We start from the raw sequence: 25456 nt of genomic DNA on the forward strand, positions 1-25456 counted from the left end.
TCAAACATTAGGAGTTTCCTCATTTGTGTTCAAGCGTAGTAAGTACCGCTGCGATGATAGCAGTAACCTAACATGAATCCACATTTTATCAAATTCACATTTCATACATAATTTGGCTTTTGGTGTAACGACCCCAGACAGGGTTTCTTAAACCTTTTTGATCGCGGATCACGTCAAGTTTTCTGGACGGTTGTGCGTAACCCCCAAATTTCAGTGGCCAAAGACCGAAAGGTCATCACCTCAAACTGTATTTAGGCTATTTCACTTCTAAAATAACATAACAAATGCCCAGATAAAGTAGGCACAGCCCGACTCATGATGTCGTTCTCAGAGGTTAATCTGGTTTTGTAGTTTCTTGATGACGTAATGCCCTTTCACCTCCCCCTAAAACGACTTCGCGGATCCCTAAGGGGTGCCCAGTTCGAGAGCCCCTGACCTAAGATTTCGGTATGTTTTGATATGATTATTTGCCATTGTCATGCTCATTTGAATTAAATCTGATCTGATAAAGAACTGAAGTTGATTTTTGTTGTAATTCTTTCTAATGCGGAATGTTATTCAATCATCAACTTGTTGAGAATTCAGTTATTTTTATTGTTATCTAATTTTGAAAAATCTGTGTTGCTACATGATATTAATTCTAATATCATTTGTTAAAGCTGTCCAACTCTCCTTGACAGCTTGCGGGACGCGCCGTTCTCCAACAGATTCAAACTTTCATCCGAGCTCGCCGCCTGATGACGATGCAAGATGGAAATCCTGTGAAAATAACGGAAGACCGCCCGCTTTCGGTCATAGAAGGTATAAAGGTTTATGCGGGTCAGTACCCCGTGAAATGGGTCCACTGCGACGACACGCTACATTCTGATTTTCCGAGATCGTTTTGAACTTTCCGGGAGCTGGATCACGTTGTCGTCAGTCCAACTACGCCCATATTTTGTCAAAGTAGTCACGGCTGCTACTCTTGGCAAACTCAAAGTAACGTTGTAAATCTCTACTCGAGTACAAGAAAGGATTTATACAATTGATTAGTGGTAGTATATTCATATTGAAATGAACTCGAATATTTAATAATTGTCAGCAAGTACCGTAGTAGCGAATTGTTAAGAACATTGTATATCAGCAATCGCATCACAAAATATAACGTCACCAGCATGAAATTTCAAATCGTGGCGAAGAGAGTGCTTAGCTCAAGGTTCTATTTTTAGATGGTAGGCTACACGAATTCCGTCTGTTGGCACAAACTAGGTTGGTGCATTTTGATAAAAGTCGAGTCCGAGGCACCCAGTTTGCGTGCCATCTAAAATAGTACATTAAATCAGGGTTGTAACCAAGTCACAAGTCAATCTCAGTTTTATAGTTCTGACTCGAGTCAAGTCGAGTCATTTTCAATTCAAGTCCGAGTCCATATCAGCTAATAGACGGTCGAGTCCGAGTTATTATCTTAACTGTTCAGTTTACAGTTCAATCCGGCTCAACCCCCTTCCAACTGTGCTCGGGTGATATGGATTGGCTCGCATTCATAATATAGCAATTCCACCTGGTCTTGACAGTTTCTGGCCCTATTGTCGAAGTATTCGGACTGATGGACAAAATCTAAATAATGTGATAACTTTGCCATTCATCACGGTTATAATGAAATGTCTGTCTTGGCCGTTCCAGTCTAAGGTCGTATGGCTTGGTTCGAGTCATGCAAAATGATTCGGGTGCAAGTTGAGTCAATACAAGAATTGAGTCGAGTCATTTTATGCCACTTATAATAACTAAAAATGTAAAGGAGCGATTTCTAAGACCTGTCAAAACTCAGGGTGTGACAAAAGTCACAAGGTTTCGACTCACGAGTCAATTTGACTTTTATAATTTTGACTCGAGTCAAGCCGAGTAATTTATAATTTACCACCGAGTCGCCACCTAAAAATTACGAGTTTAAGCGAGCTCTCTTTGCTTTGAATCTTTCGATTATTCGAAATTTAATGCTGGTGAGGTCATATGTTGGGATACCGTACCATTATTGATATACAAAATCTTTTCCAATGACAATTATCCCTGACGAGTGTCAGCCGAAAATATTCGGGCTCGTTTCAATTTGAATTCACTATTCAATAGTAGGCTACGTATTGAGTATCAGAACCGGACACAGAACACATATTAGTGTCTGTAGAAATAGCGGCATTGGCCGGCTCCAGCCGACATTTCTCGTGAAATTCTGTCGTTTCGTGTCAGGTCAAGTCGCGTTTCGTCACGGAGCACCGAAGTGCCAAAGAAATCCAGGCTCACAGGATCGCCCAGTGGGAGGCCGCGCTGAAACGTGAGAACGGCGTGGAAACCATGATTTCTGCGTGTCGACTCACCGCCCCCTGGCATGGTGTATCCGATGGGCGGTTGATGATTCCGGGGCTGGCACGGGAAGAAGCCGCAGAGATTTTGTTCGAACAGGTTTGATTTTGTTAGTTTTCAAATTGGTGCTATGGTGCTCAATATACATGGGGGGCGTACTACATTTGCAAAATTACGGTAGTACAAAGTTATGCGCGTTACTGACATATCAGTGAAGTTGTGATCAACCCACAGCGTTGACACGAAGTGCAAAGAAATAGTCATTGTCGAAAAAACTACTAAATTATCTTTCATGTGATCGTAACATATGCGTACGCACTACGCAGCAATGCCGTGAGTGTAGTACAACACAACTTGAAAGCAGCCTGGGCCTCGTTCAAGACTTGTTATCTGGGAAATCTTAGGAGACTCTGTAAATGATAAATAATTAAAATTCATTGGAATTGGGCAGTACAATTTAACGAGATTAGGCAGTATAGACCTGATCTCGTCTCGCTTCATGGTGTAGTTGGTTCTGAATCCAACGATATATTACTCATTGGTTTCGCATCCCGTTAAGGTCATGCTTTACAGTTTTGAAAAGTCAAGCAAAATCTTTTGGAAAAACCAGCCGGTGCCAGCCAGTTAAGACCATTATCTGTGAAATCTAAGGAGACTCTAAATACTAAATCATTAAAATTCATTGGATTTAGACAGTCTACGATTTAGCTAAATTTGGCAGCATAATGAAGGCTTGCAAACAGCTTAGTCGTAATTCTTACGAAAGACACTAAGCTGAAGTTGATGATTTTAAGCAGGACTTAGCCTTGCTGAGACTTTCAAAGAACCATGCAGGGTTGTAACCAAGTCACATGGCTCCGAGTCAAAAGTCAATTTCACTTTTATAATTTTGACTTGTGTCAAGTCGAGTCATTTTCAATTCGCCACTGAGTCAAGTCCGAGTGATGGTATTGTGACTCGAGTCCGTGTCATTGCGTTGACTGCCAAGTTTCCCGTTGAAGACTTGTTAAACAGACTTTGTATAACTCTGTTTGATGATATCGAAAAATTCGCATTTATAATATACTAATTTTCCTTACTTCTAACAGTTTCTGGTCGCATTTTCAAGTACCGTTCCAGTACAAATAGACGAAATCCCAATAGTGTGGTTACTTTACTATTCTTCTAAATTACAATGAAATGTCGGTCTTGGACGTCTGTGTCTCGAGTCATTTCTGTAGTTTGAGAAAATGATTCAAGTCGAGTCATCGGAAAATCGTGACCCGAGTCATTACAACCCTGGAACCCTGCTTGAAATTTGTGATGTCACAAGCATGGCAGCAATTGAAATTTGGAATATTTACTTTCCAGCTGCATACATTTGTTGTAATTACCTGTTTGGTCAATTTTGATATTGTAATTTCTCAGAATTTGTTCAAAAATTTTACTACTCCCCAAGCTAAGATAGTTGAGAACCACTGTGTTAGGTTGTGATTTCCAGTTGACAATCAAATCTATTTTATATTATTTCAGGACAACGACAGGTTATCTCTGCCAACTCTGGTGCTGGAGAAAGGCTCTCGCCTCGAATCTGGTTCTGTCAGGTGAACTATTTTATGGCTGTCTAACTAATGTTAGAAAAAATTTTGTTCGGGTAACAAACTGACTCTAGAACTTGACAACATCCGCTAAATCTTACTTGATCTGTACTTACCTAATCTTACTCCAGTCACGATTTTTTGGTGACTCGACTTGACTCGGGTCATTTTGTCAAATGCGTAAAATGACTCGTCTCGAGTAATTTTCTGTATTGACTCGACTTGTTCTCGAGTCATTATGCATGACCCGAACCAAGTAACATAACTCGAGACTATGACGGCCAAGACAGACATTTCATTGTAACTTAGAAGAATAGTAAAGTTACTCCTTGATTGCTATTTCGTCTTTCAGTCCTGATACTTGGAAAATGGGCCAAAACTGTTAAGACTGAGGAAAATGACGATATTATGAATTGGAGCCATTCTATATAACATGAGCAGAGTTGTAAACAGTGGGTTTAACCGGATTGGACTGAAAACTGAACAGTTAACATTGCGACTTGGACTTCACCTCTACTAGCTGTTTTGGAGTCCCTAGCGAATTGAAAATGACTCGAGGCAAAATCGTAAAAGTCGGATTGGCTTGTGACTTGGATCCTTGTGACTTGGTTACAATCCTGGTTTCAACTAGTCGTTGTGACGATTTCAATTTCACTCGTAAATGCGACAGACATTTGTTTCAAAAGTAGGCCTACTATCTGCTTTACAAAATCCAAAACTACAAATGAAAGTAGTCAAAACACACTACTTCTTGGGTGCAAGTACACAATGTACAAGTCAACATACTTCGTTACTGACAACCTCCATATCAGGTATATTTCTTGAATTGTAAAACGAAGTGATCTCAGTGCCTTTAATGTGTCTTAATACATCTGTTGCAGGTGGAACATCCATGCCTCCCGGCTTTTTGCACTGATTGTTGTCTGAGCTCGAAGATCTGATCGCGGTTGAGGAACGATACAAGCCTGTTTGTTATGATTTTTTTGTCCGTAATTACTTCTAATTACAAGGAGAGTTTGACGAATAATAGATTTTAAACTATTCCAAATTAGATCATCAATTACACTTATAGCTACAGTTTTTTTCAAATTAAATTAGTATTCGAATTAATCACTGAATTAGCATGCACTTGAAATTGAATTAAATTCCTAATTCCATTTATGTATTTCGCATTCTCAGTTGTCCGAGTGTTGGTTTTGCGTTCATAACACACCGGTCTGCGGAAATATCGTGTCGTGGTTGGGAGCCTCTATGTACGCCTCGCTGAAGACCTTCCCACAGAGATCCGTAACGAAGGAATATTTTATTGAGGTGAGGTTATTGTCTGTTATGGCTTGCGTTCGAAATAGCCAAGTGTCATAATATCTCATGGCATTCAAAATAGTTAGTGTACTGGCTGGACAGGAAAAGCAGGGCTGTGGTGTCGGTTCACTGTATCTCTAACTGAGACATTTTGAATAGGCCGATTAATATTTTCTTCACCGAACTCAGACTCAAGCATTCCTGTAAATCCTTTCAGATAATTTTACATTTAGTACATATTTAGTTATTATTATTGAGACTCTCGGAGGTACAGAGTTCAACGTACAAATCATATATTAATATTGAAATGATCCGTAATATTTTCAGCTGATACTCATCAGGGGTGATCGTCAGCAGCTAGTGGAGAATTGGAATGAACAGTGTATGTCAACAATCGTATCACATATGTTCTTTCAAATTCTCTACTAATTGCTGCCGATTACCGCTGATGAGTGTCATCAGCCTAAAATATTCGGGTTCGTTTCAATATGGATATACTATTCAATTGCATATTGAAGTTTTTTACCTCCGAGAAGCTCTGCAAATAGTGAAGAATTGGAAAGAACTTGTATGTAAACTATCATATCACCAAATATGACGTCACATTCACAAAATATCAAGTATTCGGGAAGAACAGAGGGGTTGAGCTAAATGTAATATTTTTAGAGTATATAACAGGATTGTAACCAAGTCACAAGTCAATCTCATTTTTATAGTTTTGACTCGAGTCAAGTCGAGTCAATATTCAATTCACCATCGAGTCAATTCCAAGTAGGTTGGTAGATGGCCGAGTCAGAGTCATAGTGTTTTGACTCTGGTCTAAGTCATTATGTTCACTGTTCAGTTTTGAGTACAATCGGGTCCAACCCACTTTTTTTAACTCTGCTCGAGGGATATAGAATGGCTCGTATTCATAATATCGTAATTTTCCTCAGTCCCAACAGTTTCTGGCATGTTTTTCAAGTATCATGACTGATAGACAAAATACCAACAATGTGGTGACTTTACTGTTCTTATAATGTAGAGACTGTCTTGACCGCCTTGGTCTCGAGTCAAGTCATTTTACGGATTTGAAAAAATGACTCGAGTCACTAAAAAATCGTGACACGAATCTGTGTCAAATCGAGTCAATGCCTGCGATAATATAGTCTTCCCTTATTTCAGAACAAACATCGACTTCCGGATTGCTGATGGGATCTGCAACCTCCCGAATTTCAGCCTGAAAAACCAGCAGCGATAAAGTCCGGCCGTAAAAGCCTGCTTTACCTCGGCTCGTCAGCGCTGAAACGTCGTTGAGGTCCAGTGTCGGATCGGTACCAAGAAATTCCGAAGCCGTATCGGCCCTGGCTGCGTTGAGACTGGCACAAGCCGAGAAGAAGTAGCTCGGTTTTATTCAAGATAGGATTGTCGGTTGCTTGTTCTGTGGAAATATTGCTGTCTGCTGATATACAGGCCGCACCAGGGAGTTCCTGTGTCGGCCGATTGGTTCTGCATCTAGGGTTGGGCAATATTGAGTATTTGAGTATCACTAATTATGACATGGCAACAGTTGGAATGATGTGGCTTCAAGGTTCAATTATCTACCTTTTATGCGACCACTATGATAGGGTTGCGATATTTTGGGTTCCAGAAAGGAGGACACTTTGCAAGTTACAAAATTCACAATACTGAACCCAAAAAGTGCTGATGCTACTATTTTTACGGGAAATAATGTTCCGTTAACTTGAAAATGTCAACTTTTCGACCCACTTCATCAAAATGCTGCTGTGTTGTTGACTAAAAAATAAAAGGTAATATTTGCAGTCCTACTTCTGAAAGACCCGCCCGAACATCCACGGTAGCGACAATTTGTGTATATATTTATTGAATCCAGCCACTGGGAACATTTGTTGTCTGAAATTTTATCCCAATAAACTGCTATATTTTATAGTGCTGGTATTTTTTGCTGATTGTGTGCGCAGGAGTGGGTCAACATTGTTACTTCGGTAGAAGTAATACCATAAAGTCCTACCTATTTGCAAGTAAAAGTATTTATAGTGTGGTGCCAGTAGCGTGCTGACTTAATTTTGTCCGCAATATTTTGCTGTCATCTGGGTGGATAGATCGGTTGATCAAAGTGTTCGATCTAAACATTCTACGCATTCTTAAGACAGAATGCAACAATTAATGGATCAATCCCTTTGTTTGTTTTGATAAATCACTTACAACAGCAATTTACTGTTTCTGTATTTTGAGATTGTATGACCGACGACTTGATTTACTGACGTTCGTTCCTGATGAAAGTCAGCCGAATAGCTCAGAGTGGCATACATTTAGCGATATGATTTTGAGCGTATTGTTTTTGGCATAAAAGTTGGCAGTTTAAATCTGTTGACGTAGAAATACTTAGCTGACATAATCTCTCAAGTAAGCAGTACAGGTTGACTAAAATCATATACCAGAATGCTCCAAAAAAGCAGCACTTCGATACTTGCTACCTCCAAGGAAAATTTCTGATGCTACCCAAGTAGACGCCATAATAGTGAAGTAGATCAAAGCTACTGCACGTAGTAGCAGAATAGAACGTAGTTGAAAAGTCCTAGAAGTAAATCTGAACTAGACGATAGGGCTACCTGACTTGAGAATGAGTTTAAAAATGATGCGCGAACTTTAAAGATTATTGAAGTGAGAGTAGTCTAAGACCACTCGCGGAAGGATGGTCCGCTGTTGTGATTGTGGGTGTTATGTTCTTGATCTTGTTTGAACAATAACTCAATACGACGAGGTTGCAATAAGAAATCAGTATATTGTACAGCAGAATAACTTAACGGCAGCGACACGATCCAGAGTTTCAGTTAAATGAAAAGACCACGAGACAACAGAACACAGGGTATAAATACAAGCATGACACACGAGGAAATAATGATTGGCTGAAATTACTAATCCTATAGAAATAAAGAGTTCTACGACACCGAACGTAAATGCACGAACATAACAGTGGGATTTTGTGATATCATCAATAGACCACAGCTTTGCCATTTATGGCGCGTTCCGCCATTTATACTCAAGGGATTTTATCGTAATCCGTCCGGTCCGCCGTTTAGTACTGGCCGTGATGTGATTACAATAACAACAATATAATGAATATTAATTGTCAAGTCAGTACGGAACTACGAATCACGAGTACTGTTGCTGTGATTATGTTCAGAATAAGGTCAGTCTTTACGTTCAATGTAGGATCAGTATGTTGACAATAAGGTCATTCCACGGTTGAGGGTTCATGGCATTTAGGAAGGGCTGGGGACGAGGGTCCTATCCAGGGTCGGGCTCGCTCACCACTATACACGCTATCTCTCCCACTAATGATAGTAACTTCTGTTCAAAATTTTTCAAAATTTCACTGGATACGTTATAAAATAGTTATGTTGGCTAAAATGATGTTGCACACCAAATTTGGCGGAATTCCAACCAGTATGCAGAGTTCTTGCATCAAGAAGTTTTGAATTTATTTAAAAAATAGTAATTGAAATTTCATGCCCAACCTGTAAAATTATTAGGCTGTCAGTAGAGACGATGCAAGCCAAATTGGGCTCAATTTCAACCAGTAGAAGCGATGTTGTTGCAGTAGAAATTGAATTGAAAAATTTGAATAAAATAGTATTTGTGGTGGCTAGTTCTTACATTATTTATTATAGAATCTTGAAATTGATCATTTTTATACTGCAATAGCTTCGCTTCCAGTGGTTGGAATTGAGCCGAATTTGGCGTGCATTATCTCCACTGACAGCCTAACGAATTTATGGGATGGACTGAAAATTCTAGAAATTTTATTCGAAATATTTTTACCATAGGAATTTCGCTTCTGCCTGTTGGATTCGAGCCAAATTTGGTGTGCAGTGTTTTTTTTTTAGCCAACCTAACAATTTTGTCAAGTATCCAGTGAAATTTCAAAAGTTTTTTTGTTGAACAACCCTAATGCACAAATTAGCATTCCAGCATTTATAAATGTTGAAATAGAGGTAGTCAGGTAGTATATGAAAAAGACAACTTGAGATAGTGAAGCAAGTAGATAAATCCTGTGTACTACGGAAAAGCAGAAATACTTCGTAACTGATGACCTCTTTTAGGGGGACAGTAGACATATGTCGAGCGTGATAAGGGGTGATGAGTAGAGCCGGGACAATCGAGTATTAGGCTTCGAGTCGATTGTTTGAGTATGACTGGTTATGACGTCACAAAATTGTGAATGATATGGAAATATGTACCTTCTATGCGACCACAATGAATAGAATGCCAGTTCTACATCAGATTACCAGTGAACCCGTCCCGTGAACCCGTCCCTCGGTGAACCCGGCCCTCGGCAAATTTTGTATTCATCGGCAACCCTAATATCCCACCTCCGGCAACCCTAATATCCTACCCCAACCCTAATGTCCCCCACCCAAACCCTAATGTCCCCCACCCCCAACCCTAATGTCCCCACCCCCAACCCTAATATCCCACCTCCGGCAACCCCAATGTCCCCCCCCCAACCCTAATATCCCACCTCCGGCAACCCTAATATCCCAACCCTAACATCCTACCCCAACCCTAATATCCCCCCTCCCCCAACCCTAACATCCTCCCCCAACCCTAATATCCCCCCAACCCTAATATCCCACCTCCACCAACCCTAATATCCCATCTCCCCCAACCCTAATATCCCACCTCCGGCAACCCTAATATCCTAACCCCAACCCTAATATCCCACCTCCACCAACCCTAATATCCCACCTCCCCCAACCCTAGTATCATACCCGAACCCAATGTCCCACTCCCCGAACCCTAATGTCTCCCTCCCCCCTACCCTACCCAACCCTAACACCCGACCTCAACCTACAGTTGCAATAACGAGCAGACCATGCGTGGTTGATATGTGAGCAATAACAATCGTTGGGATATATTTTTCATCTGAACAAGTCACACACAATATACAATGCGATAAGACCCAATGCGATGTCATGAACAGATACGAGGATGTCGCACGTCCGCCCCTCGCCAAGTCAATTCAACAATGAGCCGACCACGCAATCGTGATCACGTGATCTGATCACTCCGTGACTGCGTGATCTACGCATGCCCTGACCTCCTTACAAGATCGACAAATCAGTTGATGATAACATTATTAGTTTAATAATTCATATTAATACTTGTTAATACACTTAATTTCAAAATTTCCCGAGGGCGGAATTCACCGAGGGTCGAGTTCATCGAGGGCCGGGTTCACCCAGGGACGGGTTCACCGAGGGACGGGTTCACGGGACGGGTTCACTGGCAACCCTACATCACATTGAAGATTTGTGGTATTTTTCGACCATACCTGTGTGATGCGATAGCACTTTGTGACAATGCTGTGATTCATCACGACTTTACAAATGTGTCATTTCAACTAACGTGCGCAGCGTTGTGCTACCGGTTTCGTATGTTGCGTTATGATCAATCAAGATTAACAGCCTTGCACAGTCAAAAATTGCATCAAAATTATTATTATCTATCGGTAATAAATTAACTTTTAGCGACGAGAAGGATCGTATCATTATTAGAGTAAGCAAACTTTCTTGCAAAATCTTTTAGAACTTTGTGCCAAACATTTTGCGCTTAAAGACTTCAAGTACTACGTTACCGCAATTGCCATATATAGATGCAATCAGTATCAATCATTTCAACAAATGAGTGTTACAGACAGACATATTCTAACTATTCATCCTGACTTGAAATATCGTTTAGGTGATATTTACAAGAGTGGGGAGGATCAGAGGATATGCATTCCGGCGCCAAAAATCATGAATGTGATGATTGTGGGAAAGCATTTACTCGTAAGGGTAGCCTGAAGCTTCATATGAAGACGCATGATGAAGTCAAGAACCATGAATGCAATGTGCGTGGAAAAGCATTTACGTATACAGAACATCTGAACCTTCATAAGGACATGCATTCTGGCGCCAAGAACCATGAATGTAATGTGTGTGGAAAAGCTTTCACTCAGAAGGGAGGCCTCAAGCTTCATATGAAGATCCATGCTGGCGTCAAAAATCATGAATGTGCTGTGTGTGGGAAAGCATTTACTCGGAAGGGTAACCTGAAGAGTCATTTAGAGCTGCATGCTGGCGTCAAAAATCATGAATGTGATGTGTGTGGGAAAGCCTTTACTCAGAAGGGAGACCTGAGGCTTCATATGAAGATCCATGCTGGCGTCAAGAATCATGAATGTGCTGTGTGTGGAAAATCATTTACTTGGAAGGGTAGCCACAAACTTCATATGAAGATCCACGCTGGCATCAAAAATCATGAATGTGCTGTGTGTGGGAAAGCATTTACTTTGAAGGGTAGCCTGAAACTTCATATGGAGATGCATGCTGGCGTCAAAAATTCTCAATGTTCTGTGTGTGGAAAAGTATTTACTCAAACGGGTCACCTCAAACTTCATATGGAGATGCATTCTGGCGTCAAAAATTATCAATGCGCTGTGTGTGGAAAAGCGTTTACTCACAAGGGTAGCCTCAAACGTCACATGGAGATGCATGCAGGCGTAAAAAATTATGAATGTAATATCTGTGGAAAAGCATTTACTCAAAAGGGTAACCTCAAGCTTCATATAGAGATGCATGCTGGCGTCAAAAATCATCAATGTGCTGTGTGTGGGAAAGCATTTACTAGCAAGGGTGAGCTCAAACTTCATATGGAGATGCATGCTGGCGTCAAAAATCATCAATGTTCTGTGTGTGGAAAAGTATTTACTCAAGCGGGTTACGTCAAACTTCATATGGAGATGCATTCTGGTGTCAAAAATCATCAATGTGCTGTATGTGGGAAAGCATTTACTGGGAAGGGTAACCTCAACCTTCATATGGAGATGCATGCTGGCGTCAAAAATTATGAATGTGATATCTGTGGAAAAGCATTTACTCAGAAGGGTAACCTCAAGCTTCATATGGAGATGCATGCTGGCGTCAAAAATTATGAATGTGATATCTGTGGAAAAGCATTTACTCAGAAGGGTAACTTCAAGCTTCATATGGAGATGCATGCTGCCGTCAAAAATCATCAATGTTCTGTTTGTGGAAAAGAATTTACTCAGAAGGGTAGCCTGAAACTTCATATGGATATGCATGCTGGCGTCAAAAATCATTCATGTTCTTTGTTTGGGAAAGCATTTACTGGTAAGCGTGACCTCAAACTTCATATGGAGATGCATGCTGGCGTCAAAAATTACCAATGTGATGTGTGTGGGAAAGCATTTACCCAGAAGGGTAGCCTCAAACTTCACATGGAGATGCATGCTGGCGTCAAAAATCACCAATGTGCTGTGTGTGGGAAAGCATTTACTCAGAAGGGAGGTCTCAAACTTCATATGAAGATCCATGCTGGCATCAAAAATCATGAATGTGCTGTGTGTGGTAAAGCATTTACTCATAAGGGTAGCCTCAAACTTCATATGGATTTGCATGCTGGCGTCAAAAAACATCAATGTGCTTTGTGTGGGAAAGCATTTAGTGGTAAGCGTGACCTCAAACTTCATATGGAGATGCATGCTGGCGTCAAAAATCACCAATGTGATGTGTGTGGGAAAGCATTTACCCAGAAGGGTAGCCTCAAACTTCATATGGAGACGCATGCTGGCGTCTAAAATCATTAATGTTCTGTGTGTGGAAAAGCATTTACTCAATCGGGTGACCTCAAACTTCATACGGTATGGAGATACATGCTGGCGTCAGAAATCATGAATGTGATGTATATAGGACAGGATTTACTCATATGGATCACCAGAAGCTTTGTATGGAGATGCATGCTGGCGTCAAATATCATCAATGTTCTGTGTGTGGAAAAGCATTTACTCAGAAGGGTAACCTCAAACTTCATATGGAGATGTATGCTGGTTTCCAATTTGGCTCAGTTGCATGAAGCAGAAGCGAAGTTATGACAATTTGAAATTTCAACCATTTTGTAAAATAATAGTATTGACGGTGCCTAATTTTTTCAAATTACCAAACATCATGTTCCATGCGTTTTTATGTGGGATGTGATGAGACTGCGTTTGCGTAAAGACATTAACTGAATACAAATTTAGACGCTCATTCGCTGGAAATCGGTGAGATTCATTTTGATAGCCCATTGTTCGGATCAAGTCATTACAGCACTTTCGAGTCACAAGTTATCGCGAGTCGTTGCATATTTTGACTCGAATCAAGTCAGGGTTAATTTTCGAAATATGAGGCGTTATTCAAAGCCAATACTTTTGCTAGCTGCTGGAAAGTGGGAACACAGATGACTTGACTTGACTTGACTCGGAGCTTCGAAAATGTGCATTGACTCGTGACTCGGAGCAAAATTTACGAGTCAATTTCAAGTCATTAAGTAAGCGGTGTCGAATAAATCACTGCATCTTTTGTATGTTCGTATTGTCCGAGATACGCCGGTGTCACTCGTAAGAACAACCAGTCATTCAGTGATTGTACTTTACAAGGTTCCTCTATTGTTAGATCACAAATAAATTGACCGCAAAAGTAGAAAATTGATGTAAATAGCAATGTGTCTCTGTTTCTTAGACGACTCAATGCTTATGTTGCCCAGTGCTCACATTTACCAATCCTCTTGTATGATTTAAATCGAACGAATATATTGCGTGCGTTTATATTGTCACGGACTTGTAGATGGGTAGTGTAGGCTATTGAACCATATCAATTTGTTGTAACTCCTCGAAGCTTCTTATTAGGTCCTATATTTTGGCTGATAAGAACTGACTGTAGTAGGTAGCTATACAGTGTACAGTTACTCACGTACCAGTTCTACGTGTGCGTGAGGGATACACCGCCGTTTTACATTTGTATTTATCTAGATATTCGTTATTTTATTAAGATAAATGATTTATTAATCTGTGTTTCACGCAGCTAGCAAAATGTAATGAATTTGAATCATCACTCGTACTTCGAAAATTCAATCTGACTTGAATTGTGACTTGACTTGACTTGACTCGAGTCGTCTCCAAAAAACGAGTGACTTGACTTGACTCGAGTCGAGTCACCTTTGAAAATCGATTGACTTGACTTGACTCGAGTCAAAATCTGCAATGACTCGAGATGACTCGTGACTCGAAGGTAGTGACTTGATCCCAACACTGGATAGAATACGATAGAAACCGCAGGTAGTTGAAACAAATTCATATGATGCAATACCTCACCCATGAAACACAATGTAAGCCTGCTTCTATTGTTAACGAATAATAATTACATTATACGTACATACTATTCGTGCGGTTTAAGTCATATAAGGGGGATGGTTAAGGTGAACATTGCCAGAGTGAGAGCAGTCTACAGAACCCGGGATATAATAATTAAATTACTATACTTCAAGTTTAACAGCAACGTCAGCTGTGATCATGATCAACAATGGAGGCTCAGAGGTGGTCAGTACCGAAGTAATTCTACTTTCTGAAGTACTCAAGTAGTTTTCCACTACTCGGGTACTTACTCAAGTAGATCTAATTTCCCCTCTACTTTTACTTCGTAATATTTTGTGATCTACGTACTTACTTTCACAATTTCAGTTTGTCGAATAGAAGTAGTTTAATCCCACAATCAGGAAGATAGCCTGGGGAATTTCAGGGAAGTTTTCACGCAATATCACCTTTAAATTGTCATAAAAGTTCAGTAAAGTTAATAATATTTGCTGCGCAGAGTGGATATGGTGTGACCAGTATGATTTCACAGAAGTATCGGTGAATTCGATTTAGGTAGCGGGTTGTGTGGTTCCGTTAACACCGCATTGTCGACCGTGTGAAATATTTCATCGGTGTAGGCTATATCAGGCTCATCATAACGTTTGAAACTGATGTTTTGCAATCTGCTGCTCAATTACTTTAGTAGAATTAAAGTCAGTAAATTACTACTCCAAGTAATTCTAAGTTGCTTATAAAAGAAGTGCTTCTTACTTGAGTATCTTTCTTGACTATACTTTGACCACCTCTGCGAACAATACGAAGATATACATACATCTAGCCTAACTGTTCAATGTGTACATTATGCAGGGATTTAGTCGACATCAATTACTTGACCAATTGAACTTGACTCGCAAATTTTACTCCGACTAGTCCCGAGCAATGTTCCCTCTAATTTTCCACAAGTCTGCGCGCACTCACCAACTCATTGCGCGGTCCCATATTGGACAACAGTGCGTAACATCTTGAGATCCGAAGCAGAGGACAACGTGTTGACTAAAAAAAGTCATCATTATAGCTGAACTCCTTTTTTCCGCTAATGTGTGGTTTTGACTAAAAAATGGTCATCACGTTGACTAGGCTCCCATATTCCACGAGTTTTCTGAAACTTCGACTTTTCATCACGTTCTAATACATTTCCTACATTCGTACATCGAAGATGGTTGTCAGTTTGGTCGGATGATCATCAGTGCCTTCTGCGAAAGAGTGTTCATTTTTTTGCGGGGCACAGATTTTTCTGTGCGCGCCGACTTTGTTGAAAGTGCGCGGCCACGCATGCTGCGTTTGGCTGAGAGAGGACGATTGTGATAGTGTAAGGGTGATGAATCCGGCTTCTCGATCGGTATATCGTGGGTTCGATCCCTGGCCGGGTCAGACCATGAAAGACTAGAAAACTGGTATCCGCAGCTATCGTGCTTGGCGGTCATGCATCCAAGGAGAGCATGGAGGAGAAAAAACGGGGGTGCAGACTTTAGGTGACCTTACGGTCGTATCAGTGTTGGGATGACTCGAGTCAATTTTTTCGTTTGACTTGACTTGACTCGAGTCACTTTGCTAAATTGACTTGACTTGACTTGACTCTACGTATCAGAAATGGGGATTGACTCGATCGTGACGCGGAGGAGAATTCACGAGTCAATTTCAAGTCATCAAGTAATCGGTGTCGATAAAAATCACTGTATCTTGCATATGTTCAGATTGTTCGCGAAGCGCTGGTGTAACCCGTTAGAATGACCAATCATTCAATGATCGTGCCTGTTACTGAGCCTCCACTGTTTCCTCACAAATAAATTGACCTCAAACGAAGTGATCGAAGCCTACTTTGCGTTGTCGTAAACTAGTATTAAAGTATTTCAATAGCAAAATATTTAGTTCTGTTTCTGTTCTTATCTTATCGCCAACAAATGGTTGCGATCTCAAACACATTGTCCTCTCTTCACCTGGTGACCTGTGGTGTACCCCAAGGCTCAGTACTCGGACCGGTCCTCTTCACCTTACATGTCAACGACATTTTTGAAACCTCCTCATTGAACACCACACTGTTCTCTGATAATACTAACCTCCTTTCTTCCGCATCTTTGACGGCAGAGACTAGTGACCAAATGCCTGAAGTCCATGCGTGGACGGCCCAGATAAACCTTTGCATAAGCGCCTCGAAATCCCAACTGCTGACAGTAAATTAAAAAAATAACCTAACCGTTAATATCGCTGGTCAGCCCGTTTCCAACACAGATAATGCCAAATATCTCTGGGCTTTACTGGACTCGAACATGTCCTGGAAGAGTCATATTCAGTCCCTAGACACTAAATTAGCACCGAAGTGTGGCCTGCAGTTCTACAGCCTTAGGCGCTTCATGCCAGCATGGGTTCTTCTGATACTCTTTAAATCCTTAATCCAATCGAAGTTGTTACATTATGGCATCCTCTGTTGGGGGGCTGCCAGTAAAACTGCACTCAAGCCACTGCAAAAACTACAGCATAAAGTATTCCGAATCATAGCAAGGGCCCCAAAGGGGCCTGGCTGCCCATCCAACAAGTCGCTGCTGAAGAGATTCGACGTCCTAATAATAGAAGATATGCGGAAACTGGAAATCGCCAAGTTTATGTATCAGTTCCACCGCGGTCGTTGCCCCGAATATTTCAATGACTTCTTTACCTCGGAATCAAAAGCGCACAAGTAAAACACACGCTCGTCCACGTCGTCCAAATATCATATGATCGACTGAAAAGATCATCGCTCTATTAAATATGCCGGACCTGAAGTGTGGAACAGTATCCCTCCGGCCATCCGACAGTAGACTAGCATGTTCACTATCCAGTTGTCCACATTCAAGTCGAAATACAAGCAATTACTACTAAATAAATACAGTCCATCCTTAAGATTACCAGACCGGATCGCGACTGACCTATCGATCTCGCTTCCCATGACATGCCCCGTTGCCCCCCTATTCTTCTCGCTTCCTTTTTCTATACTGTCTTCTTTACTTTCATTCAGTGTGCAATGTGCATGCCTCTTCTTTACATCGCCTAGGCCAAGGTGGGTGTCTGATTCCATAGACTACTCCCAGTCGCTTCGACATCTTCCTGTCTATTCATTGTATCGCATTTTTTGCGGTGTATTGAACTGATAAAATTGCTAATAAACCAATGATGATGATGATGATGATGATGATTTGACGATTATTGAGATAGTATCGATAGACCACAACTTTGCCGTGTAGTATTGAAAGTTCCGCCTTTTAGTTTTACCTCAGTTATCTATATTTGAATAGTTATTCATATTGAAATGAGCCCGAGTATTTTCGGCTGACACGGTTCGTCAGGGGTAATCGTCAGCAACTAGTAGAGAATATGAAAGAACATTGTAAATCAACAATCGTATCACAAAATATGACGTCACCAGCATGAAACTTCGACTGGTGACGTCATATTTTGTGATACGATTGTTGATATACAATGCTCTTTCTTATTCTCTACTAGTTGCTGACGGCTACCCCTGACGAGTGTAAGTTGAAAATATTTGGGTTCATTTCAATATGAAGATACTGTTCAATTGTATACTGAAGTTCTGTACCTCCAAGAAACTCTTACCTATCTTTAGAGTTTTAGACATCCTCATCATTTTAGACTCGAGTAATTTTGTCAGAGTCTGTCTGTCCAACGGATTGCTCGGTCCGCTGTATTTAGTATTGGTTAGTATTGCAATTTACGCCTGATCCACTGTTCGCTCGGTTCGCTGTTTAGTGTTGGCCGTGATGTGATTACAATAACAACAATATCATCATGAAGTGAATACTATAAGAAAATTATTGGGTATAGTTCTACTTCAGTACGATGAGGGTTGCTGTGATTACAGACTTGTATGAACCAAACATTCAGTTGGTTGATGGTCAACTAACTAACTAACAAGTTTTGAGTAGTTCTAGTTCTAGTTGCGGATTTGAAATTGAGTACCGTTAGTTCTATAGGGGCAGATTTTGAAAATTCAGTAGTTCAAGCTACACATTTGAAAAAAACAATAGTTGCCGAACAGCTAGAAAACACGTGTCGTGGTTTTGGACGAATTGAGTGGCCGGTGTTCCATTGAATGGCGTTTGTACAGTCATTTCTCGCTCAGAGCCATCACCGCTGACAGTCGTGGGGTGGCGGGTAGGGCTGGGCAAAATCGAGTACCTGAGTGATTCGATTCTGAATCACGTAATATGCTTCGAGTCGAGTCGAGTAATCGAGTACCACTTATTATGACGTCATAACAGAATGTAATACGTCAAAGTTCAAATATGTACCGTTTATGCCACCACAACGAATAAACTGCCTGTTATCCATCTAATAAATGACACTATGATATTTTTTCGACCATACTGATTTCATTCCACTTGGTGACAATGATTTGAGATAATCATGACTTCGGAAATGTGCTACGTCCAGTAACCTTCGTAGCTTTGTACTATATGTTTCGTATGCTAAGATACCACCAATCAAATTTTCAAGGCTTAACAGTGAAAATAGTATCGAAACTATAATTCTCGTTGATAAATCAACTTTCAGTGGCGAGAAGCGCATAATTTCAGTACTCGAAAAAAGCGTATTTTACTACTCGACTCGAATCATTAAAAATAATACTCGATTCGGATTCGAGTACTCGAATCATTGTGCCCAGCCCTAGTGGCGGGGAACCGGGGTGAAATTCGCCCGCACAGTTCTAGCAGTTCTCCATCTTAAGGTTCTTTTTTGAAATAAATCCTGCGTGATGAGAGCTTTTCTACATAGAATAATTAAGTAATTAAGCAGAAAGTTCTGCGTGACGTTGCCACCAATTCCACTCTGACGTAGCCAGAGGGTGTTTTTTTTTTGGTCCAAATCTCTCCTATTACAAACTCTAAATCCCGTTCTTTTGAAATGTCGATTCAATGTCTGATATTTCCGATGAAATGAAAAATTGATCTGTTGACTAAGAGAGTGAAATCTAGTTCTGTACGGTTCTAATCTTTAATGACTTGGGAACCCCTACGTCCAAGATGGGCAACTATTTTCTGAGAATGAAAGGCGGCTAAGTACGTTGGTGAGCTAAGTCAAAAGTTTGTATTTGTACTATATTCGGCGATGTACCGTCCGTATTAATTTCTAATACGGTAATTTATGAATTGAACGCAAAGAATCAGGCGCTTCTTCGATATACGCCCCAGATCGAAACAGTGTTTCACATGTAACCAGCAAGTGTTTCCCATGAACATGATCAAATTTTATAAACGTCAAAACAAATTGTTTTTGCCTGTGGAGAGACGGATATTAGGGTTGGATGTGGTCAAAGTTGGGGTTAGGTATATCAGGGTTTGGGGAGATTATGGTTGGGGGTAGGTGGATATTAGGGTTGTGTTAGGATATTCCAGGATTAGAGCGCACTTTTTTTGTAAAATAAATTTCATTCGCACAAACTAACTGAAAATTGTTATGCAAAAGGAAGATGAAAATACTTTATTTATTCGTTCAGATGTACAACAAATTGGCTACTATGTATCTTAAGCTATCAAGTGTTGCGGGTTTGAGTCCGACCGAGATCGACTTCAGAATTCCTATCCTTAATTGTTGGAGGTTTATCTAGGCTCCTGCTCGTCACCTCATCCGCGTAAGAAGTGGGCCGTGCTATAAGTCCGGCCTAGTGTAAATGACCATAGTAGCCGACAAACACCATGAATACCGCAAACAAACAAACAAGTGTAGTGTCTCAATAAAAAGGCTACTATTTTCGCTTGTTTCGATTTCAACTATTTCACTAAAACCCTTCTCTGCCTAACAAGTTGTTGGGTTTTGTACAAGAACGTATACTAGTGCTTGGATGGCCACAACTTAAAATTTGTTCTGCACTCCCATCCAAAATACAACTTGTTTTTCACGACTGAAAAATGCTTGCTGGAAGGAATCGATTTTGAGAGCTTACGAAAAGGTCGAGGAGGCTCTATAGAGTATGTCGAAAGGCTGAAAACCCCACCTGTTTATGTTGAGGCTTTTGCCTCATGTCTTGGAAAATAAGGTTCAAACTATCGAGAAGAGTAGGCACATTGGAGCTCGCTACCTTATGAGACTTTCTTCGATTTACCATTTTATGTCTCGCGAGTATGTGGGAATAGCAAATAAACTGACGATACTGTGTGTTCTGCTCCTTAGCTCAATCTAACTTGAGAATTCATAACAGTTTATTAACGTTAACGCAGCTTTTTAGACTACTACCAAAATCTGAGTTTTTGTGGCATCTCGCGACCCGAGCCACACCCATGAAAAGGAATTCATTTTGAATATTACAGTATAGTATGCTACGATTTTACGGACATGTATGACATACAGAGCGCGCACACCACAATTCTATCCAATACAGCTCTACAAAATGTGTCTGACGCACGCGATTTCAAATTAGGGTGCATTAAATACCGACGCGTGTCACAGTTGTACTACTGTCTTACTCAGATTGCAAGAACAGCACTATTCCGTGCCGACAACGGAGCATATCCATATCGAATGGTTTGGCCATACGACATCGCTCATTTTTTGGCCAAGGTTTTGTCGACTCTTATGTTTTGACACCGCATTTCATCAGCGGTTTGTTGGCCAAAACTTTTCGTCTTCATTTGACCCGACGCAAAAGGGGTTGGCCTCGAAATGAATGAGTCTCATAGACCTGAACGCGCTCGTTGCACATCCCTAGTCCCTACACTAGTTCATCCCAACGGTCATCGACCATGTTTTCCGGAAAAACCAGTCGGATAAATCTTATCATGAATTCTCATGATAAAACCATATTTTTTGCGAGTCTCGTTTATTGGCTGGAGTAGCCTACTCAACTCCGTGACCATGGATTTGTAAAAACTATCGCAGGATTTTTCCAATAAATTTAGGAGATAATACATACATATTAACGGATAGCTTTGCCACCGCGTCGACCCAAAATTATACCCTTTTGCGGTCCATACTGTAATAACCTTTGAAGGGGTAAAAATTTGCGTTACAGTAACTTGCAAATGTGAGTCTGTAATGATGGTATGTACTACTATCCCCGTGCCTCGCATTAATCGAACAGTTATTACGAAAGTATGATGATTTTTAGCGAAAGAAAGCAGAAAGTCAATTTGACGTCATGTTTCGAGCCTGTCGCAGGCTCAGAAGGGCTTATATACTGTATTTCTGCCACTACACAAGCTTCCGAACCAGGCTTTTGGTTACGTAATAATTATAGTGCGAAAATATTAATTCATTGCGGCTTGTGAGAGCTACGACTAGTGATGCGTCGTAAATTAAACAAGTTTTCACAATCGCGTCGCAACAACAAAAGTTACACTGCCCTTGAATTTCCTAATAGGTTGATTTGAATTATTCCAGGTCAGAAAAATCAACAATAATTATTCACGATTTTCATTCGAACTCATCCGAGATCTTCAATCGCACCATTCGCACCACTTTCGTCATTCGCACTCAACCGGAATTTTCATTCGCACCGTTCGCACCACCTCCGTCATTCGCACTGCAATTTTTTTCATTCGCACTAGTGCGAACCGTCACACAGGTTGAAAAGCACTGATCTATAGAATAAGCCATTACAACGGCATATTTGCAAGCTTATCCAAATTTTGGACAACGCTAATGTACATGCTCATTGCTCATGATCTGATGATTAAGTATTGATAGCCATCTTGCTAGTTTAGTCATTTACACTCGTGTCGCTAAAATGTGAAATGAAAATTGTTGTGTCATGTAGGCCTACTGTAGTTTCGACTGTAGGCAAACATTGGAATGATACATATTGTCACATATTGTCACAGACCTGAGGTATATTTCAGAGAGCCTAATTATTCTCTGTAACATGTTCTTCTGTTTTTTCAGTTATAGAATGGGACTTTGGATTTTGAAAATATTTTGGATCAGGATGGAGTTGGACTGTAAATCAGGAAAATATTTCTTGATCAGGACTGTAAATTTTTAAAATATTTTCGGATCAGGATGGAGTAGGACTTGGTTCAAATTTTCAGGACCGGACTTGGACTGTGAATTTTGAAATTTTTGGATCAGGATGGAGTAGGACTGAATTGAAAATTTTCAGGAATGGACTTGGACTGAAAATATTTTTCGATTAGGATGGAGTAGGACTGAATTGAAAATTTTCAGGATCGGACTTGGACCGAAAAATATCACAGTCCGCTCATCACTGGTCTGCATACAATGGAGCTAAATTGCTTAAATTATTGATATGAGAAATCAGCGACCAGTGTGTCACCAGTTCAGTGTGACCCTCATTGTAATGAATTAATTAGCCTACAGCTGGTTGTCTGCATCTCATGCATGCCCACAAAAACGTAGCCTACTAACATTTGCATTTTTCTCGACGTGTGAGGCTTGGTTCGTGAGATAATACTAAACCTCAGGTTGAGTTCTAAAAAGTTAGAGAGCCACTGCATTACCCGCATTGAACTTGTTTATGAATTTATTTCACTTTGTAGCGACGCGTCATTGTATTTACGAGACTAACTCTATTATTTATTATATGAAGAGAAATTCTTCTACTGCAATACCTTTACTTCAGGTGATTGGAATTGAGATGAATTTGGTGTGCATCATCTCCACTGACAGCCTAACAATTTTATGGGGTAGACAGAAAAATTTGAAATTTTCTATAATAAATACAAATTTTCTACTGTAGGAATGTCTCTTCTACCTGTTGGAATTGAGCCAAATTTGGTGTGCACCGTTTTTTAGCCAACCTAACAATTTTTTCAAGTAGCCAGTGCCATTTGAGGAAAAAGATTTTTATATTGAACAGCCCTAATGCACAAATTAGTATTTCAGCGTTAATATATGGTGAAATAGAAGTAGTGTATTGAAAGACTACTTGAGCAAGTGAAACTAGTAGATAAATCCACCCGAGTGCTACGGAAAAGCAGAATACTTCCTGACTAATGACCTCTTCTAGGGGTACAAATGACAATAGATGTGTCAAGCGTGATAAGATGTGATAAGCGCTAGGTTTCAAGTCGAGTATCGATTATCACTCGTTATGACCTTTAATTCGACCATAATGACTATAATGATAATTCTGCATCACATTGAAGATTTGGTATTTTTCTACCATAACTATGTGATTGCACTTTGTGACAATGCTGAGTGATCACGAATTCACAGGTATGCCATTTCCACTAACGTGTGCAGTAAAGTTGCTTAAGAATAACTTTTTTCGGATCCCCGGGCATTCACATATTGAATTGTTAGGTTGCCTAAAAAGAAGCTGCTCACCAAATCTGGCTCAATTCCAACCATTATACGTCGACGCAGGGCCAATTGAAATTTTTGACTATATTATGAATAAAAAATATTCGAATTTTACAGTCGACTCCATAATATTGTTTAGCTGTGTACAAAAATGATGCCAAACAAAATCTACGCAATCCCGACCCGTAGAAGCGAAGGTATTTGAGTTTTTCATTCAAAATTCTGGGAGTTTCCACCATCGATGCTATTTTCCAAATCCGAAACTTTCAGCTGCGATAACTTCGCTTCTACCGGTTGGACTTGCGTCAAATTTATTTTGCATAGTGGGGTTGATAGTAAAATTTGAAAATTTATTTTTTTAAGTAAATTCGAAAATTTAAATTGGCTCTGCGTCAGCGTATACTTGTTGAAATTGAGTCAAATTTGGTGTGAAGCGTATTTTAGGCAACCTAACAACTTAGTCAGTAAGTCCCCGAGATTCGGAAAAAGAAAGTTATTTTATAACAACCCTAGTGCACTGCTCTGTACTAGGCTACCGGTTCTGTATACTACAATACGACTAATCCAGGTTTAAAGGCCTCCACGGTGGAAAATTGTGTCGGAACTATAAAATGAGTCTTTATTTGTTTTATCCAACCAAAATACCAAACAAACAGACGATATGATCAATCGAGATTCACAGCCGTACACAATGTGAAAATTGCATCAATATTGTAATTGGATAACTTGAATTTTAGCGCCAAGAAGAATCATACAATTTCGGTACTCGAAAAATCATCTATCACCATTCGACTCTAATCGTTAGAATTAATACTCGATCCAGATTCGAGTACGGTTCACGAATCATTGAACCCAGCCATGGAGATGAGTTGATTAGAGTTAACGATCTTTGTTACAAAATCTGTTGGTAATTTGTGCCCAACATTTTATGTTTAAAGGACTTCAAGTAGGATGTTATCTCAATTGCTATATATAGATAGTACATTCAGTAGCGATCATATCAAAATGTGAGTGACACAAAGACTCTAAATTCTAACTGTTCATCATGACTTGAAATTTCGTTTAGGTGATATTTACAGGAGTAGTGAAGGATCATAGTATATGCATACCGGTGTCAAAATTCATGAATGTGATATATGTGGAAAATTATTTACTCAGAAGTGTAACCTCAAGCATCATAAGGAGATGCATGTTGGCGTCAAGAACCATGAATGCAATGTGTGTGGGAAAGCTTTTACTCAGAAGGGTACCCTCAAGCTTCATATGGACATGCATGCTGGTGTCAAAAATCATGAATGTGCTGTGTGCGGAAAAGCATTTACTGGTCACCTGAAGCGTCATATGGAGTTGAATTATGGTGTCAAAAATCATGAATGTGCTGTGTGTGCGAAAGCATTTGCTCGGAAGGGAGGCCTCAAGCGGCATATGAAGATGCATGCTGGCGTCAAAACTCATGAATGTGCTGTGTGTGGGAAAGCATTTACCCACAAGGGTAACCTCAAACTTCATATGGAGATGCATGCTGGCGTCAAAATCCATGAATGTAATGCATGTGGAAAAGCTTTTACTCAGAAGGGTAACCTCAAAGTTTCACATGGAGATGCATGCTGGTGTCAACAAACATGTATGTGATATATGCGGAAAGGCATTTCCTCACAGGGGTAGCCTCAAGCTGCATATGGAGATGCATGCTGGCGTCCAAAATCATGAATGTGCTGTTTGTGGAAAGGCATTTACTCAGAAGGGTAACCTTGAG

General features: G+C 40.2%; 4 protein-coding genes across 4 annotated transcripts in view; all 4 read left to right on the forward strand.

The window, feature by feature from the left end:
• The window catches only part of LOC145436101 (actin-related protein 10-like), a 126603-nt gene extending 119458 nt beyond the window's left edge, over nucleotides 1–7145 (forward strand). Inside the window, exon 9 of the mRNA XM_080313398.1 lies at nucleotides 6381–7145. Coding sequence (XP_080169524.1) covers nucleotides 6381–6407 — 27 coding nt within the window. The 3' untranslated portion in view covers nucleotides 6408–7145. The remainder of the gene's footprint in view (nucleotides 1–6380) is intronic.
• Nucleotides 1–25456, forward strand: part of LOC145436270 (uncharacterized) — a 192591-nt gene that overhangs the window by 31017 nt on the left and 136118 nt on the right. The window contains exons 2-3 of the mRNA XM_080313637.1: nucleotides 2224–2436; nucleotides 3850–3920. Coding sequence (XP_080169763.1) covers nucleotides 2329–2436; nucleotides 3850–3920 — 179 coding nt within the window. The 5' untranslated portion in view covers nucleotides 2224–2328. The remainder of the gene's footprint in view (nucleotides 1–2223; nucleotides 2437–3849; nucleotides 3921–25456) is intronic.
• The window catches only part of LOC145436161 (uncharacterized), a 76221-nt gene that overhangs the window by 17765 nt on the left and 33000 nt on the right, over nucleotides 1–25456 (forward strand). The gene's annotated exons all lie outside the window — the stretch shown is intronic.
• On the forward strand, nucleotides 10946–25332 carry LOC145438101 (uncharacterized). Its single transcript, XM_080315502.1, has 2 exons — nucleotides 10946–12855; nucleotides 24799–25332. The coding sequence occupies exons 1-2, from the start codon at nucleotides 10996–10998 to the stop codon at nucleotides 25330–25332; spliced, it is 2394 nt and encodes a 797-aa protein (XP_080171628.1). The 5' UTR covers nucleotides 10946–10995.

Source organism: Botryllus schlosseri, chromosome 1 (genome assembly GCF_051294905.1).
Source record: "Botryllus schlosseri isolate E-star chromosome 1, Bs_hap1, whole genome shotgun sequence".
NCBI lineage: Eukaryota > Metazoa > Chordata > Ascidiacea > Stolidobranchia > Styelidae > Botryllus > Botryllus schlosseri.

Coding starts and splice junctions, on each gene's coding strand:
- LOC145438101 (XM_080315502.1), top strand. CDS start 10,996: ATGCATTCCGGCGCCAAAAATCATGAATGTGATGATTGTGGGAAAGCA. Junction 12,856..24,798: donor ATATGGAGACGCATGCTGGC/GTCTAAAATCAT, acceptor GAAGGATCATAG/TATATGCATACCGGTGTCAA.